This window comes from Aquarana catesbeiana, linkage group LG06, assembly GCF_042186555.1.
Source record: "Aquarana catesbeiana isolate 2022-GZ linkage group LG06, ASM4218655v1, whole genome shotgun sequence".
NCBI lineage: Eukaryota > Metazoa > Chordata > Amphibia > Anura > Ranidae > Aquarana > Aquarana catesbeiana.
In genome coordinates this window covers 282,821,750-282,837,950 of record NC_133329.1, presented here as the reverse complement: position 1 = coordinate 282,837,950, position 16,201 = coordinate 282,821,750, and the positions used below count along the sequence as shown (strand labels likewise).

Genomic DNA, 16,201 nt, shown 5'->3' with positions numbered 1-16,201 from the left:
CCTCTCCATTGGGTATGGGTTGCAGGAGACCCTCTGGAAGGTGTGGTGTCTTACACAGAGCACACACAGAACAAGCGGCTATGAAGGTGGCTACATCCGTGTGGAGACTAGGCCACCGGAATTGTTGGGAAATGACCCAAATGAGTTGATGCTGCCTTGGGAGAATGGTAAGTCTGGAGCAAAGCCAGTGCGGAGACTCTCAGGGACAAAGCAGTGGTCACAAGGTTTCTCGGGGGGAGAGTGGATCTGAGCGGCAAGAATTCTGTCGCCCAAGGGTGAAGTGAGACTTGTATGAACAGTGGCCAGAATACGATCGGGAGGTATCGTCAGTCAAAATGAGAACCGGAACAGTGGTACCTTCGAGGAGATGCCTCCATTCTTTTAAGAGCTAAAATGATCGCCAACAGCTCTCTGTCCCCAATCTCGTAATTGCAGTCCGCAGGAGACAATTTCTTAGAAAAGTAGCCACAAGGATGCATAGTGTTTTCAGAGGTAGGACATTGAGACAGAAGGGCACCAACTCCAGTCTCAGATGCATCAACCTCAAGAATGAAGGGTAACATGGAATCGGGATGTGCCAACACAATGGAATCTGGAGACCAATTCTTTGAGTTACCGGTCATATCAATCAGGGGTTTGACCAGAAAAGAGAAGTTACAAGTAAACTTCGATAATTGGCCAAGCCAAGAAAACGTTGTAGCGGATGTAGACCTATGGGTCAAGGCCACTGTAGAACTGCAGATAATGTGCCTGGGTCCATCGAAAGACCAGCAGTAGAAATGACATAACCCAGAAATTTAACCTGTTGATGGAACAGTTCCTGATGGAACTCGCATTTTTTCCAACTTGCAATACAGGTTCTTATCTCTCAGCCTCTGTAGCACACAGGAGACATCTGGGTGGTGGCTCACTAGGGAATTAGAATATATGAGAATGTCATTGAGATAAACCACCACAAATTGCTGCAACGTATCTCGGAGGACATTGTTGATGAATTCCTGAAAAACTGCAGGAGCATTGCAAAGACCAAACTGCATTACGAGGTATTCGTAATGTCCTAGTATTAAATGCAGTTTTCCATTGGTCGCCCCCTCCTTGATCCTCACTAGATTGTATGCCCCTCTCAGATCGAGCTTTGTGAAAACTGTTGCTTCCTTGAGGCAGTCTAATAATTCTGTAACCAACGGAATCGGATACATCTTCTTAATCATGATGCGATTGAGACCCCTATAAATCAATACAAAGTCTCAGTTCTCCACTCTTCTTTTTCACAAAGAAAAATCCAGCGCCAGTCGGAGATGAGGGTTTGCAGAGGAACCCTCGAGAAAGTGCATCAGCAACATAGTCCTCCATGGCTTTATCCTCTGAGATTGACAAAGGGCCAAGAGGAGGCATGGCACCAGATTGAAGGTCAATTGCGCAATCATATGACCGGTGTGGAGGCAAACTACCGACTTGACCTTTCTCAAAGACATCGCCAAATTTGCGGTACTCCTCTGGGAGGGAGGTGAGTAAAGAGGTGCACAAGACCTTGGCCACTTTCCGAAAACATGTCTTGCTGCATTGTGGCGACCAGGAAAGAACCTCAGCCCAAAGAAAAGAGGGGTTGTGCCTCTGTAACCAAGGATAACTAATAACCACTGGGTAATGGGGTGAGGAAATGACTTTTTAAATTGGTCAACTGAGCAGTCTCATGAGTCACATGGGAAGGCTGTAGAGGTCTCCTATCAGTAGCCTCAGTGGAAAATGGAGTGGCACGAAGCTGCAGCGGAATCGAGTGCTTAGTGCCTTTGTGCCTATCTATAAACAGGCCTGCAGCCCCGGAGTCTATTAGAGCCTGTGTCTCGATGGACAACTCGGATCAAGAAAGGGTAACCGGAACAAAAGGTTTATCCTTCAGGATAACTGGGGACATAACGCCACCTGAGGTCTGATCCCTACAGGACCTCAGGTGCAAGCGTTTCCAGGATAGGTAGGACAGGACTTTAACGAGTGACTTGCCTGGCCACAATAAATGCACAATCTCTCCCTCCTCCTAAAGGCCCTCTCCTCCACAGACATGTGAAGCCCAACTGCATGGGTTATATTTCACTGGCTGACTCTGTACCAATAGGCATGGGAGGCAAGGGTGGGACTGCAAAGCTCTGAGCCAAACGTACAGGAGGCTTCTGCACGCGCTCTTTAAAGGAAGGTCTCTCTCTGATTTAATCAGAATGGCAAACGTGATCAACTTCTCCAGATCTGTAGGTGTCTTTCGGCTGCTATCTCATCTCATCTTTGATATTATCTGAGAGACAATGAGAAAAAGCAGCCTCATTGTTCCAATTGACTTCTGCTGCCAGAGTACGAAATTCAATGGCGTAAATGGCAACAGTTCTCGTACTCTGTTTGATGGACATGAGGCTTTTGGCAGCAGAAGCGGAGCAAGTGGGATTGTCTGATACCCAGAGTTTGTGGCTTCCTTTAAAAAGGTAACCCAGAACAATGGGTTTTTGCGTCTCCCATAGAGGGTTTGCTCAAGCCAAGGCTCTATCGGAAAGCAAAGAAATGATGAAGCCTACTTTTGCCTCTGTCTGTGGCGAACGCCTGGGGCAGCATCTCAAAGTATATCCCAACCTGGTTGAGAAACCCTCTGCATTGAACTGGATTGCCCCCAAATCGCTGGGGAAGCGGAGCGGAACCAGACATACCTCTTACAGAGGTAATATTTGAGGAGGGTGCCTGCACGGGGCTGGAGCAGCAGCAGTGACGGCCTGCCCCATCTGTTGTACTGGAACAGCCACAGTGGAAGGTTTCAGGTAAGCATCTGTAACGCTATGGCAAACTGATGTGATCCTGCTCATTCAGTCCTGGAAAAAAATATTACTACTAGGTGGATTGCCTGCATCTTCTAAGTTCATGGCCTTTGCCTACTGTCAGGAACCATGAATCAGACGGAGACAGAAAATGCAGTCAAAATCACACCTTTTTAATATAGTGGTAAAAATGGTACAAATAGTAAACGTAGTCAAAACATAGCCAGGGTTTGGTAATCAAAGCGGGTAGTCGGTGCAAGCCAGTAAATCAGGAAGCCAGAGATCAGCGTAGTCGGAGGCAGCAGACAGGATCAGGAACCAGAAGGCACGTCAGCCAGGCAAGTCTTTAACAAGAACACAGCAGAGAATCTACAGATATGTTGACCAAGGCGAAGGCATGGGAGAACTGATCCAGGCAGTTTAAATAGCCAGAAGGGGCTGGCTGACGAGCAGGAAATGATCACCAGGTGAGGCACTGTGGAACGACAAGTGCTGGCAATTAACCAACAGCTGAGCACTGAGAAGGGAGGGCTGAGCCCAACCCTGACAGGAACAATTCTAAGATTTTATTGGCGAAGCTGTATAGATCTCTGCAAATCACCTATTCACAAATCTTTCGGTTCTGAAACTCAGGGTTACTAATATTGAATTCAACTAGTCTCCTAAACCAAATGTACAGAATAACCCTTACTTTAGGATCATTGGGTGTTAAGAGCTGCTCACATTTACCATTGCATCATTATTTTGGAAGTACAGTAAGAACGGCTTCTATTAGTACATGGGCGCAAGATCGTTTTTGTTCCCAATTTGAGACCTGCTGAGAAGGAGATTTAACCGAACACAGGCCTTGTGTTTTTTAAGGTCACTATACCGTGAGACATATGTAGGTTGTCATTGTTGGTTTCCAAAAATTGCTATTTGCCTGGGTGTCTGTGACTCCAATACTTTCCCAATCCAGTGATCCACAACAAGCATGCAGTCAGTGAGGTCAGACGCAATCTTTTGGTGTTCTTTTAGTGCATTAAAGAAGTTGGAGCAGCATGGCACCCAGGCAAGCAGCACTTTTTAAAAAGATCAACCAATTTATTGCCCCATGACATGTTTCCTTTAATGCTCCCATATGTATATGAATGATAGTCCCATAAAATTCTATTGTAAGTGTCATACTCCATGTTATTGAATTCTGGTATGTGTTAGGAGGCCACCGCATTTTATAAATTAAATGAAAACCTACATCTGAACCTTAGCTGTTTGGCATGCAGTATGTTACACTGTAGTAGTGATGGAACCTAGTGTAGACTGCCTCACAAAACATTGGTTTATAACATTGGCAGAACATTTTAACATATAATGTTTATAACATTGGCATAGCAGCAATAATCAAAATGGTTAATACTGTAAAATCTACATAATGATAGAAGGGTGGAAACAAACTCTCTGAGATTGGCCTAAGAGGACAGATGAGTATGCAGTCATGTTTTGACTTCCCAAATCTTTGGATGGATCCATGATCATACATTCACTGATCATCTGAGTATGAACAGCAGGGTTCCGCTGTGTAGATGGAACAGCTGCCAGATGTCTAAGGCAGGACATAGATTCTGCAATTTTCTTCTACCTTGGGTGGAAAGAAAAATAATTGACTGTGTTGATGCCAAAAATCACGCAATCTTGAGGGGGAATCTTTCCAACAGGATTGTTGTATTCTGCCAGGGGGGAGCCTTCCCTGCTGGCAGAACACAATGATTAGTGTTGCTGACTATAGCTGGTGGCACTAATGGTTTGGGAAAAACCTGACAGGCTGGGTTGTACACAAGTCAATCAATAGATGGACTTGTGTACAACCAGGGTGCCCATACATGGATCTAAATTATGCTGGTCCCTGTTGAACCGGATGAATTTCGATCCATGTATGGCCTTCTTTAAACCTTTTTTTTGCTGTTTTTTTTTTGCCTTCTCCCTATTGATCTTTCTGGATAATGTTGATCTTTGGTCATTTTTAGTACACTTTTCTTCTTTTTTTATTATTACTATTCTTGAAATTTTCATCATAAAAATTTTACAGAAAGGGGGGGGGGATAAAGAGAGGACATGTAAACAAAGGCGCCCTAATGTGCAAAATAAATAAATACAGTTGACGACATAGATATGGCTCTTGGTATGCATAGGTCATTTGGAACAGGTGATCACTTGCTGAAAATGCTCAGATTTACAGACTTTTTGGACAGATGAATACATCTTTAGGGGAAAACAGCTGGTGAGATATATAGATATAAATTTATTTTGTTTGTTTCTTTTTCAGATGGTGGCGGAGTTACTCTTGGAATGTACAACACTGACAAATCCATTCAAGATTTTGCCCACAGTTCCTTCCAGATGGCACTGGTTAAAGCATGGCCTCTGTACATGAGCACTAAAAACACCATCCTCAAGAAATATGATGGACGCTTCAAGGATATATTCCAGGAAATCTATGAGAAGTATGTAGAACCTTCTTTTTTTTTTTTTTTTTTTCTTTTTTTTTATTTCAATTCAGCCATTTGGGGTAGCCTACATAATGTGGACTGTCCGACTATATATTTTTTATTATGTTTGAGAAACTGCTTTTGAGTTGTGGTAAACTACCAGAAAAGAAGCATTTCCATATTGTCATGTATTTGATTTAGAGGCAAATTGTAATGTGCTTGGTAATTCTGCTTTCAGCTTTGTTCAGCACAGGTAGTGGATCTCTGCTGACACTACAGTAGAGTTCATTGAACCTCACATATAGTAGCTGAGCTTGCAAGCCTTGTTTGTCATTGGAGACCAGTACCAGTTGGTACTTGCAGTGTAAACAAGACTGGTGTACAGTGAAGGCCTCTAAATGGATTTTGCTATCTGAACTTGGTTGCTCATAATCATGTATATTTGTTTTTTTATGAATGACATTATGTGGAAGCAATGATGTATACAGACTCTATTGGTTATATATGGCATTTTGATTCATTACAGTTAAAGGGGTTGTAAACCTACGTGTGTTTTTTTTTTTTTTTTTTCCCCTTAATGCATCCTATGCATTAGGGTGAAAAAACACCTGGCAGTGACCGGCTCCCAGACGTCTCTCCCCCCCCCCCCCCCCCCGTTTACTTACCTGAGCCCTAGAACTTGACCCACGGGGACGCGCTGTCTCTCTGCCCAGGGTTCTCTGCTTTTGATTGGATAGATTGATAGCAACGCAGCCATTGGCTCCCGCTGCTGTCAAACAAATCCAATGACGCGGGGGGGGGCCCCAAGTCCTGCAGCCGGCCTCTATGGACGCCGAATGCTGGACTCGGGAGCACCCCCAGGAGAGCGCTTCTGACATGGGGAGGAGCCGCAAGAGGCGCCGAGGGACCCCAGAGGACCCAAGAGGATGTTCAGGGCGACTCGATGCAAAACGAGCTGCACAGTGGAGGTAACTATGATATGTTTTTTATTTAAAAAAAAAAAAAAAAACAACCTTTAGTGTCATTTTAACTTTTATGATTAATAATATGCACTTTACAGAGGATTGTTTTGCTTAAAAAAAATTATATATTATGTATGTATATGTTGTGATAATTGATCTATTAGGATTAATGCTTTTGACATGCATTGATTGTCATAGGTCATGCTTATTTGCTCTACAGAGATACTGGCAAAAGTTTGCCTGTTAAACTTTATGAATACAGAAGTGTGCGTCGTTGCAACATTGGCAAGAACAGAAATTTTAACATAAAAGGGCCACGCTACTAAATGATATACACACTAATAAATGAAAAGACATATACACTCTCTCCCCAACTGGGGGGGTAATATAAAATCCTCAGCAACAAGAGTCCACGTGCAAATAAAGAAATGGATAACAGGAGACGGCATCCTCTTAAAGCGGACCTTCAGTCATTTTTTTTTTTAACTTTCCATCTATTAAATTTTCTGTCCTTGTTGTTTTTAACTTTGGATTGTAAAACATTGTTTTTCTGCCAGTAAATACCTTATACAATCCACTTCCTGTTTCTTGTCTGGTCATTAGCCATAGCTTATGACATCATGCACAGCTCTCTCACTCTTTCTCGTAAGAGTTTGCGGGGGGGAGGAAGAGAATCATAAGAGGGCCAATGAGAGCTGCAGAGCTAGAGGTGTGCCTCTGTGTAAATCCATGAAGTGAAGAGGCAGCAACTTCAGCTGCCCACAGTTAACATTGCTGCAGCCAGACTTGGTGGAGGGAGATTTCTGCAGCATATTTGGCAAGTACAGAATCACAGTAAATGTATATACAGTCAGGTCCATAAATATTGGAACATCGACGCAATTCTAATCTTTTTGGCTCTATACCACCACAATACACCTACCTCCTGGAGAGTGTTCTTGATCTGGCCAACTGTTGTGAAGGGTGTTTTCTTCACCAGGGAAAGAATTCTTTGGTCATCCACCACAGTTGTTTTCCATGGTCTTCCGGATCTTTTGGTGTTGCTGAGCTCACCGGTGCGTTCTTTCTTTTTAAGGATGTTCCAAACAGTTGATTTGGCCATACCTAATGTTTTTGCTATCTCTGATGGGTTTGTTTTGTTTTTTTTGTTCAGCCTAATGATGGCTTGCTTCACTGATAGTGACAGCTCTTTGGAACTCATATTGATAGTTGACAGCAACAGATTCCAAATGCAAATGGCACACTTGAAATGAACTCTGGACCTTTTATCTGCTCCTTGTAAATGGGATAATGAGGGAATAACACACATCTGGCCATGGAACAGCTGAGCAGCCAATTGTCCCATTACTTTTGGTCCCTTAAAAAGTGGGAGGCACATATACAAACTGTTGTAATTCCTACACCGTTCACCTGATTTGGATATAAATACCCTCAAATTAAAGCTAAAAGTCTGCAGTTAAAGCACATCTTGTTCGCTTCATTTCAAATCTATTGTGGTGGTGTATAGAAGATTAGAATTGTGTCGATGTCCCAATATTTATGGACCTGACTATGTATGTGTGTGTGTGTATATATAGATAGATAGATAGATATTATACAAACTGGTTTGGAGGAAAGCTTCAGAATGGCGAAGATGTTTTTATTACAAATGATGTGAGCAGACTGCAGTTCCTCTTTAACCACTTCAGCCCTGAGAGAATTTACCCCCTTCCTGACCAGAGCACTTTTTGTGATTCGGCACTGCGTCGATTTAACTGACAATTGCGCGGTCGTGCGACGTGGCTCCCAAACAAAATTGACGTCCTTTTTTTCCCCCACAAATAGAGCTTTCTTTTGGTGATATTTGATCACCCCTGCGCTTTTTGTTTTTTGTGCTATAAACAAAATAATAGCAACAATTTTGAAAAAAACGCATTATTTTTTACTTTTTGCTATAATAAATATCCCCCAAAAATATATAAAAAAAAAACTTCTTTTTTTTTTTTCCTCAGTTTAGGCCGATACATATTCTTCTACATATTTTTGGTAAAAAAAAATCGTAATAAGAGATCATTGATCGGTTTGCGCAAAAGTTATAGCGTTTACAAAATAGGGGATAGTTGTATGGCATTTTTATTAATAAAAAAAAAAAAAAAAATTTATCGTGACTGCGACATTATGGTGGACACATCGGACATTTTTGGGACCATTGTCATTTATACAGCAATCAGTGCTATACAAATGCACTGATTCTTGTGTAAATGACACTGGCAGTGAAGGGGTTAAGTGTGTCCTAGGGTCGTGTTTCTAACTGTGAGGGGCATGGCTGTGTGTGACACGTCACTGATCTCTGCTCCGATGACTGGGAGCAGAGATCTGTGACAGTGTCACTAGGCAGAACGGGGAGATGCTTGTTTACATTAGCATCTCCCCATTCTTCCTCCCCGTGAGGCGATCACCGGTATCCCCGCGGCGATCGAGTCCGCGGGACCCGCAACTCGATTTACGGAGCTTGCGGCGGGCGCGCGCCCGCTGGCCGCCTCCTTAAAGGGGAACGTACGGGTACGTGATTCTGCCTGTATGAGCCCTTCTGCCGCAGTATATCTGCGTGAGGCGGTGAAGTGTTCATATAAACCTATGCATAATAAGCATCCATCATCTTCTTTGGGAAAAATGTCAACAGTGACACCACCACCTCTTATGAAAAGAATGCAGGCTTACCATATATGTGACCCTCTAATTAAAGAGCTCATTATGCACATGTTTATGAGCACTTAAGAGGATTGTGTCTCTGTAGAATAATTTGTATTAATTTGGCTTTATAACCAAGATCTGTATTTATGCCGTTTGTGTCCCCTTTTAAGCTTTGACATTGAAAAAGCTCACTTAGCTCAGCATAAGGCAGATCTTGAAATAGTTGGGTGTGTGTGAATGTCTTTTTTGTGTCAGTTGTTCTCCATGTCCAGTGTTTATGACTTAAGGTCAGTAGGTCAGTGGTTTCACAGATAAGAATACACATAGAGTAATGTGTCATAGATCTGAGCAAGAATGCCTGAAGAGAGCTTTTAAAAAGTAAATCACAGATTTGTATACCATAATAGTTAGTTATTTGATATAGTTACTTAATTAGTTAGAATTTGTGTGAAATTATATATATATATATATATATATATATAATATAATATAATATAATATAATTTTACAATACGAGAGGATTAAGAGGGCCCTGCTCAGAAGAGCTTACAATCTAATAGGGTGGGGCAGGTGGTACAAAAGTTTGAAAGTGGTAGGAGATTAGTTGGATACATGATAGGCTTCCCTGAAGAGATGAGTTTTCAGGGATCGCCTGAAGGTAGCAAGAGTAGGGGATAGCCGGACCGGTGGAGGTAGCGAGTTCCAGAGGATGGGAGAGGCTCTGGAGAAATCCTGGAGATGAGCACGGGAGGAGGAGACGAGAGTTTGAGAGTAGGAGGTTTTGAGAAGAGCTGAGGGGACAATTTGGGTGATATTTGGAGACAAGATTGGTGATGTAGCTCGGGGCAGAGTTGTGAATGGCTTTGTATATGTGGGTAGTATTTTGAATTTAATTCGCTGGGTGATTGGGAGCCAGTGTAGGGATTGAAGGAGAGGCTTGGCAGACACTGAGCGGTTGGTAAGGTGGATAAGTCTGGCAGCAACAATCGTGATAGACTGAAGAGGAGAGCCTATGGAGTGGCAGGCCAATGAGAAGGGAGTTGAGATATATATATATATATATATATATATATATATATATATATATATATATATATATATATATATATATATATATATATATATATATATATATTTTTTTTTTTTTTTACGGTTTTGTTAAATACTGTTGTGTTTTCTGTCAATCAAAGAAGTGTACTTTAGTCTGTGCACATAACCTAGGCACCACTATAGGAATTAATAAGCATAGATGTTTTGGTTTTGTTTTTTGTTTTTTTGTACCAAATGATCTTTATGTTCAAACAGTTGGGAAGCAATGATCTGTTTTTAGTACTATCCGGGGTTTCAATCACCCTTGATTTCTAAAATAGGTGGTTCTGGAGATTATAAACTCAAAATTTGCTGTGAAAATACATCCAGGGAAATGAGCCTGTTTAGGTTTACAGGGGGCCCCTCAATAAAACTGCCATACATAGATCGAAGTTCAGCAGGGACTGGCTGAATTTCGACCCATGTATGGCAGAGCGGCTATACAGAAGTTGATCTACTGACTGACTTCTGTACAACCACCCTGTTTTGGATTTTCCCCGCTTGATCAGTGCCACAGACTATAGCCAGCAGCGCTCATCAGTGTATTCTGGTGGTGGGGAAGTCTCCCTGCTGTTAGAATACAATAGCTCATCGGGGAATATTCCCCTACTGGTTGAAAGTGAGGGGGGAAAAACTGCTCTATGGGCCGCTTTAGTGAACCACTTCCACTGCGTTGTCTGGACCAGAAAAAAAGAGAGGGCAAAGTATACATATACATGTGACAAAGTATAATTACCTTCTTATATACAGTACATGACATATGCATGAAAAGACACGGGAGTAAAACGCGTAGTAGCCTTCCTGAACAGTGAGCTTTGCAACCCCTATATTCTGTGCATGGTCATCTAAGGATCTCTGTAAATGTAGCAAATGTTTGTCTGTGTTGTTATGAATGTATTGAATCATATATGTCCAATACATTGGCATTTTTGTTCAGTTTAACCTAAAGTTAATGAGTTTATAGCAGAGGTGAGAGTTTAATATATGCAAGTGGAAATCTCCAAATACAATTTTTTTTTTTTTTGTCTAACACTTACCAGAATATTTACATTTTTGTTTTAATTTGGTATTCTGCTTTATTTTGCAGGGAATACAAATCTCAGTTTGAGGAAAAAAAGATCTGGTATGAACATCGGCTTATTGATGACATGGTGGCACAAGCATTAAAATCTGAGGGTGGCTTCATCTGGGCATGCAAAAACTATGATGGCGATGTCCAGTCAGATTCTGTTGCTCAAGGTGAGAAATAAATACAATATTTTGTATGGATGCATCTACCCATTTTTTGTTTATCCACACGTTTCTGCTGTTATATCTCAGTGCATTTGAATAATGTAAGGTTTGCATTCCTGAAGATTCCTTTTATATTGTGAAACCAACTTATCCTCCCTATTCCAGCAGCTCTTCCCCTAGGGCTTTTGGCCATGCTCACTTCTGGGTTTTAACTCGGGTGTCACAACTACAATCAGTCCATTGCATCTTTGTCGCATGACTTGAAGGTTAAGTTCACTTAAAAAAAAAAAAAAAAAAATAAATGCATTTTTTTTTTTTTTTTTTTTTGTAGGCAAAAAATGTGCCATTATTTTTTTGTTGCAGGAGCCTGTAAAGCAATTGCTCCAGTGATCAGTAGATCGCTGGTGCCATTCAGGTCCCCTGCAGATCTGTCAGTATATCGGCTTGCTCATACCTTGTACCATGAAGCTGATCCATTCTGACAGGAAGACTCCATGAACTAGCACAGTACTCACAGCGCCGTGGCAGTTCGTTGAAAACTACAAGCCGACAGCCGCAAAGGTTAAAGAGTGACACAGCCACTTTTTTTTTTTTTTTTTCTTTTAAATTGTGACAGCAAGCAGGGAGAGAGAAGATCCCTGCTAGCTGTCAGATCAGGGAGCTGAGGCCTGTCCATATTCAGGGTGTAACATGTTACGAAAGGTGAACTTATACTTTAAAGAATTCTGTGCAACCTTTTTCCCATGTAACGCCAAGCACTTCATGAAGTTACCCAGCCTCTGCTGGTCTCCCTTTCTCTTACCAGCTGATTCGACCTCCTAGTATGGTGCCATTCATAGCCACTACTCTAGGTTTCTATCCACATGCCCACTAGTGCTACTCCTGGTATGCTTCATCTGATGCTCCCAGCACTGTTTCTGGCACGCTTCACCTGTCGCTGTTGGTGCTTCTACAAGTACACTCTGTCTTTCGCTCCTGGCCACTGGCATGGTTGCTGGCTGCTGGCAACATTCATGGTACTTTTTGTTCCTAGCACTGTTTCTGGACACTTTTACCTGATGTACTCCACCTATTGTTCTAAACGCTGGAACCAGAGCCGGTACAAGGGGGGATGCCCTTGGCGGTACAATTTATTGGGGGTGGGGGGGGTGCAGTGAAGTGAAGAGCCGTCACTGCTGACAACAATGCCGCTGCGGCGTTAAGCTCCGGCCAGGAGTGGTTTTACAGTTCCTGTGTGCTCCACGGCAGTGGGGGGTGCGAGGGGGGCCTAGGCCCCGGGCGCAACATTTGGGGGGGTGAAATCCTGCTCCAGTATGTGTCACCCTCTCTCCATACATCTAAATTCTATTTTCTGTGACCCCGCGCTCCGGCCGCCATGTTAATTCTCAGGCCGGCCCCTGGTGCCCTGTGATTGGGCGAAAGGGGTCATGTGAGGCAGGGGTTGGCCTGTCAATCGCGGGGGCTGGCCCTCGCTGCGGCCGCTGTCTTCTCCTGCTCCTCCTCTCCGGCCCGGTTCACCAATCATGTCCCCGTCGCAGCAGGCAGTCTGTGGCCGCTGTCTTCTCCTCCTCCTCTCCGGCCCGGATCACTGATCCTCATGTCCACGCTGGGGCAGGCAGTGTGACCAGTCGGTGGCGCAGAGACAGAGCAGATTGAAGAAAAAAAGGCGAGAGACTCACTCAGCCCGGGGGGAGCAGATATGGTCTGGGGAGAGGGAGCAGTTAGAAAGTTAGTGTATAGTTTAATGTATAGTGTTGTGGGTAGTGTATTGTGTAGCAGTCAGTATGTAGTGTATTGAGTAGTAGTGGTCAGCGTGTAGTGTGGTTAGTGGTGTTGAAGTGGTCAGTATAGGAATCGGGTAGGTTAGTGTGGTGTGTAGTGGTCAGTGGATAGTGTAGTGTATTGTGTAGTAGTATAGTGTAGTGGTCAGTATAGGAATCAGGTAGGTCAGTGTGGTGTGTAGTGGTCAGTGGATAGTGTATTGTATAGTGTAGTGGTCAGTATAGGAATCCAGGTAGGTTGGTGTGTAGTGTAGTGGTCAGTGTATAGTGGATTGTATAGTGTAGTGGTCAGTGTGTAGTGGTCGATGTAGGAATCGGGTAGGTTGGTGTGTAGTGTAGTGGTCAGTATAGGAATCAGGTAGGTCAGTGTGTAGTGTAGTGGTCGATGTTGGAATCAGGTAGGTCAATGTAAGGGCCAGTATAGGAATGAGATAGGTCAGTGTATTGTATAGTGTAGTGGTCAGTATAGGAATCAAGTAGGTTAGTGTGTAGTGGTCGGTATAGGAATCATGTGGGTCAGTGTAGAGGTTAGTGTAGTGGTCAGTATAGGAATCAGATTAGTGGTCAGGTAGGTCAGTATTATTGTAGGAAGGGAAGGGACTCGGGGAGTGCGAATTGTCCGCAGGTTAGGGGGCGCAAATTACTTGCATTGCCCCGGGCGCTGACAACCCACGCTACGCCACTGCTCCACGGCCAGGCAGTGGAGAGAGAGGACGGAGCATGACTGTGTTTTAGGGAGGAGGGGGGGCCAGCGCTGTGTTGTCCGGGGTAGGAGAGGGGGAGGAGATGCTTCCCGCTGCTCCGGAGACAGATCGCGCTCCCCCCGGCCGTCACCCCGCACCACTGGAGTGCTCAGCGGAGCGGTCCCCACACACCTGGAGGAAGCATCTGGCATGGAGTGGCAATGATGGGAAGAGGAAGGTCCCGCGGAGGAGGCCCCACACGCACTGTATGGAGCTGATTGAAAGGGAGGTAGGAAAGAAGAGGTGCCTGGACCGGGCCGCTCCTCTCTGGGGCTGTCAATCAGTGCGGGGGGGGCGGGGCTCCAGCTGCAGGGAGAGGCACAGCTACCACCATGCCACAACCTTTTCTGCAGCCAGCGACCACCAACACGAGAGAGCCAGCATCCCTTAGCCACAGACTGGCCTTTATATCCACCTCCTGTCCCATCCCATCTATTCCACTCCCTTCCTCCTGATCATCAGTGTCACAATCAGTAAGGACAGCTCCCTCCCTCCGCCCTGCCCTTACCCCCACCTATGCGGGAGGGGGGGGGGTTGGGAGGTCTGCATCCTGCGCCAGCACTGCCTGCTGACTGGCTTCCCTTGCCTCTTAAAAAGAGGGGGTGCAGTTTGCCATCTTTGCCCTGGGCACCAAATGGCCTTGTCCCAGAACTGGCTGGAACCATAACCAGCATACTCTATTTGCCAGGGGGCAGGGCACAGACAGCTGTAAAAAGGGACCCGTGTTCTAATCCCTCAACACAGGTTATCAACCTTGTCCTCAGGGCCCACTAACAGGCCAGGTTTGCAAGATAACTGAAATACGTCACAGGTGATATCATTTTCTGCTCAGTGATTGCAGTATTCTAGTCTGCATCTACCCAAGGTAATACATAAAACCTGGCCTGTTAGTGGGCCCTGAGGACAGGGTTGATGACCACTGCACTACACTATCCAAAACTAAATTTTGGTTACACTTCTTCCTTTTTTTTTTTTTTTTTTTTTAATTTTACAGTGGACTGCTTTTCAAATATGTAAAATGTCAGCACAACTTGATTGCATTGTCAGGACCTGATCATGCATCTAACATTTCAGATTGATTGTTTTCATTGAGCCCTGTATTCTCTTGGATCTGTATATCTCTAGGATATGGTTCTTTGGGAATGATGACCAGTGTCTTAATATGTCCGGATGGCAAGACTGTGGAGGCAGAAGCAGCACATGGCACAGTAACTCGTCATTATAGGATGCACCAGAAAGGCCAAGAAACATCTACTAATCCTATTGGTAAGTATAAAACATACTTTATATTTGCACTTTTGCATACTGTACATTTTAGTTTGTGTTCTGACTCTATAGAAAAGTCTGGCTGCTTGGAATATTCGATTTTAGACACCAATGAATAAAACAAAAACATTCCAACTGATTGTTATTGTGCAGTTCTAGTAATTCCAGTTTGTTTATCGCATATGTATGCTTAGACAGTGAACAATGGGTAGATTGCTTTTAACCTGTTGCCGACTTAATTGAGTAATTCATCATTAAATGTATTTTTTTTAATTCATGCAAACAGTAGAAGTACTTAAATTTGACTCAACCGCCACCTATTGCAATCCCTCTTCAGCAGAGTTTAGGCCTGGGAGAGGGAGAAGCAGCAGAAGGACCCAGTCAGTTGTGCTGCAGTGCTTATGCTATAACCAGAGGCATGTTGATAGAAGTAGAGAACAGAATGACAGAGGGGTGATCTAATTTGTCTGCTGATGGGCGGGGCCTGATGGAGATTCAGAGACACTAATTCCTCATCATGTCTACTCCCCTTGTTAATGAAAGTTACTATTGGCTATAAAATCTGCCCACTACCTGCCATCAATCACCAGATAAGAGCCGACCTGATGGAAAACGAATCCCTTCGGCTTCCCTATCAGGCTCTGTCTACTGTCAGAATCAATAGGAGCCTGTCAACAGTTCGACCGGCAGTGTCCTTGACAACTAGTACCAGATGGGGAGAGGAGGGTATAACTGCAAACATGCTGCTCTGCTACACAGCAATGTACAGAGATGAGCACATTTCCTGCCTCTGTACACCAGCTTAGACTTGGTCTGAAAGTGATTTATAAAGGCTTAAATGTTATTGTTTAATCACAAACATGTTTTACTTGCCTGCTCTGTGCAATGGTTTTTGCACAGAGCAGCCCCAATCCTCCTTTTCTCAGGTCCCACGCTGGCCCCTCCCCCCTTGTCAGGTGCCGTTTGTTATGGGGGTACTCGCTCCTGAGTCGGCTGTGTGTGTCCATAAGACAGAGTGTGGCTAAGCCCTGCCCTCCGCTCCCTCTTCACTTACTGTGATTGACAGCAACAGGAACCAATGGCTCCTGATGCTCTTTGAGCAGGGAGAGAGGGAACCAGTGCCACTGCAGACAGACACAGCGTTGGGTTGATGCAGGACTCGGGTAAGTATGTATTTAGAGCGGGGGGGGGGGG

General features: G+C 44.1%; 1 protein-coding gene across 1 annotated transcript in view; it reads left to right on the top strand.

Moving 5' to 3' along the window:
• IDH1 (isocitrate dehydrogenase (NADP(+)) 1) overlaps positions 1-16,201 on the top strand; it is a 46,405-nt gene that overhangs the window by 25,032 nt on the left and 5,172 nt on the right. Inside the window, exons 5-7 of the mRNA XM_073633421.1 lie at positions 5,098-5,275; positions 11,072-11,223; positions 14,867-15,007. Of these exons, the coding sequence (XP_073489522.1) occupies positions 5,098-5,275; positions 11,072-11,223; positions 14,867-15,007 (471 nt within the window). The remainder of the gene's footprint in view (positions 1-5,097; positions 5,276-11,071; positions 11,224-14,866; positions 15,008-16,201) is intronic.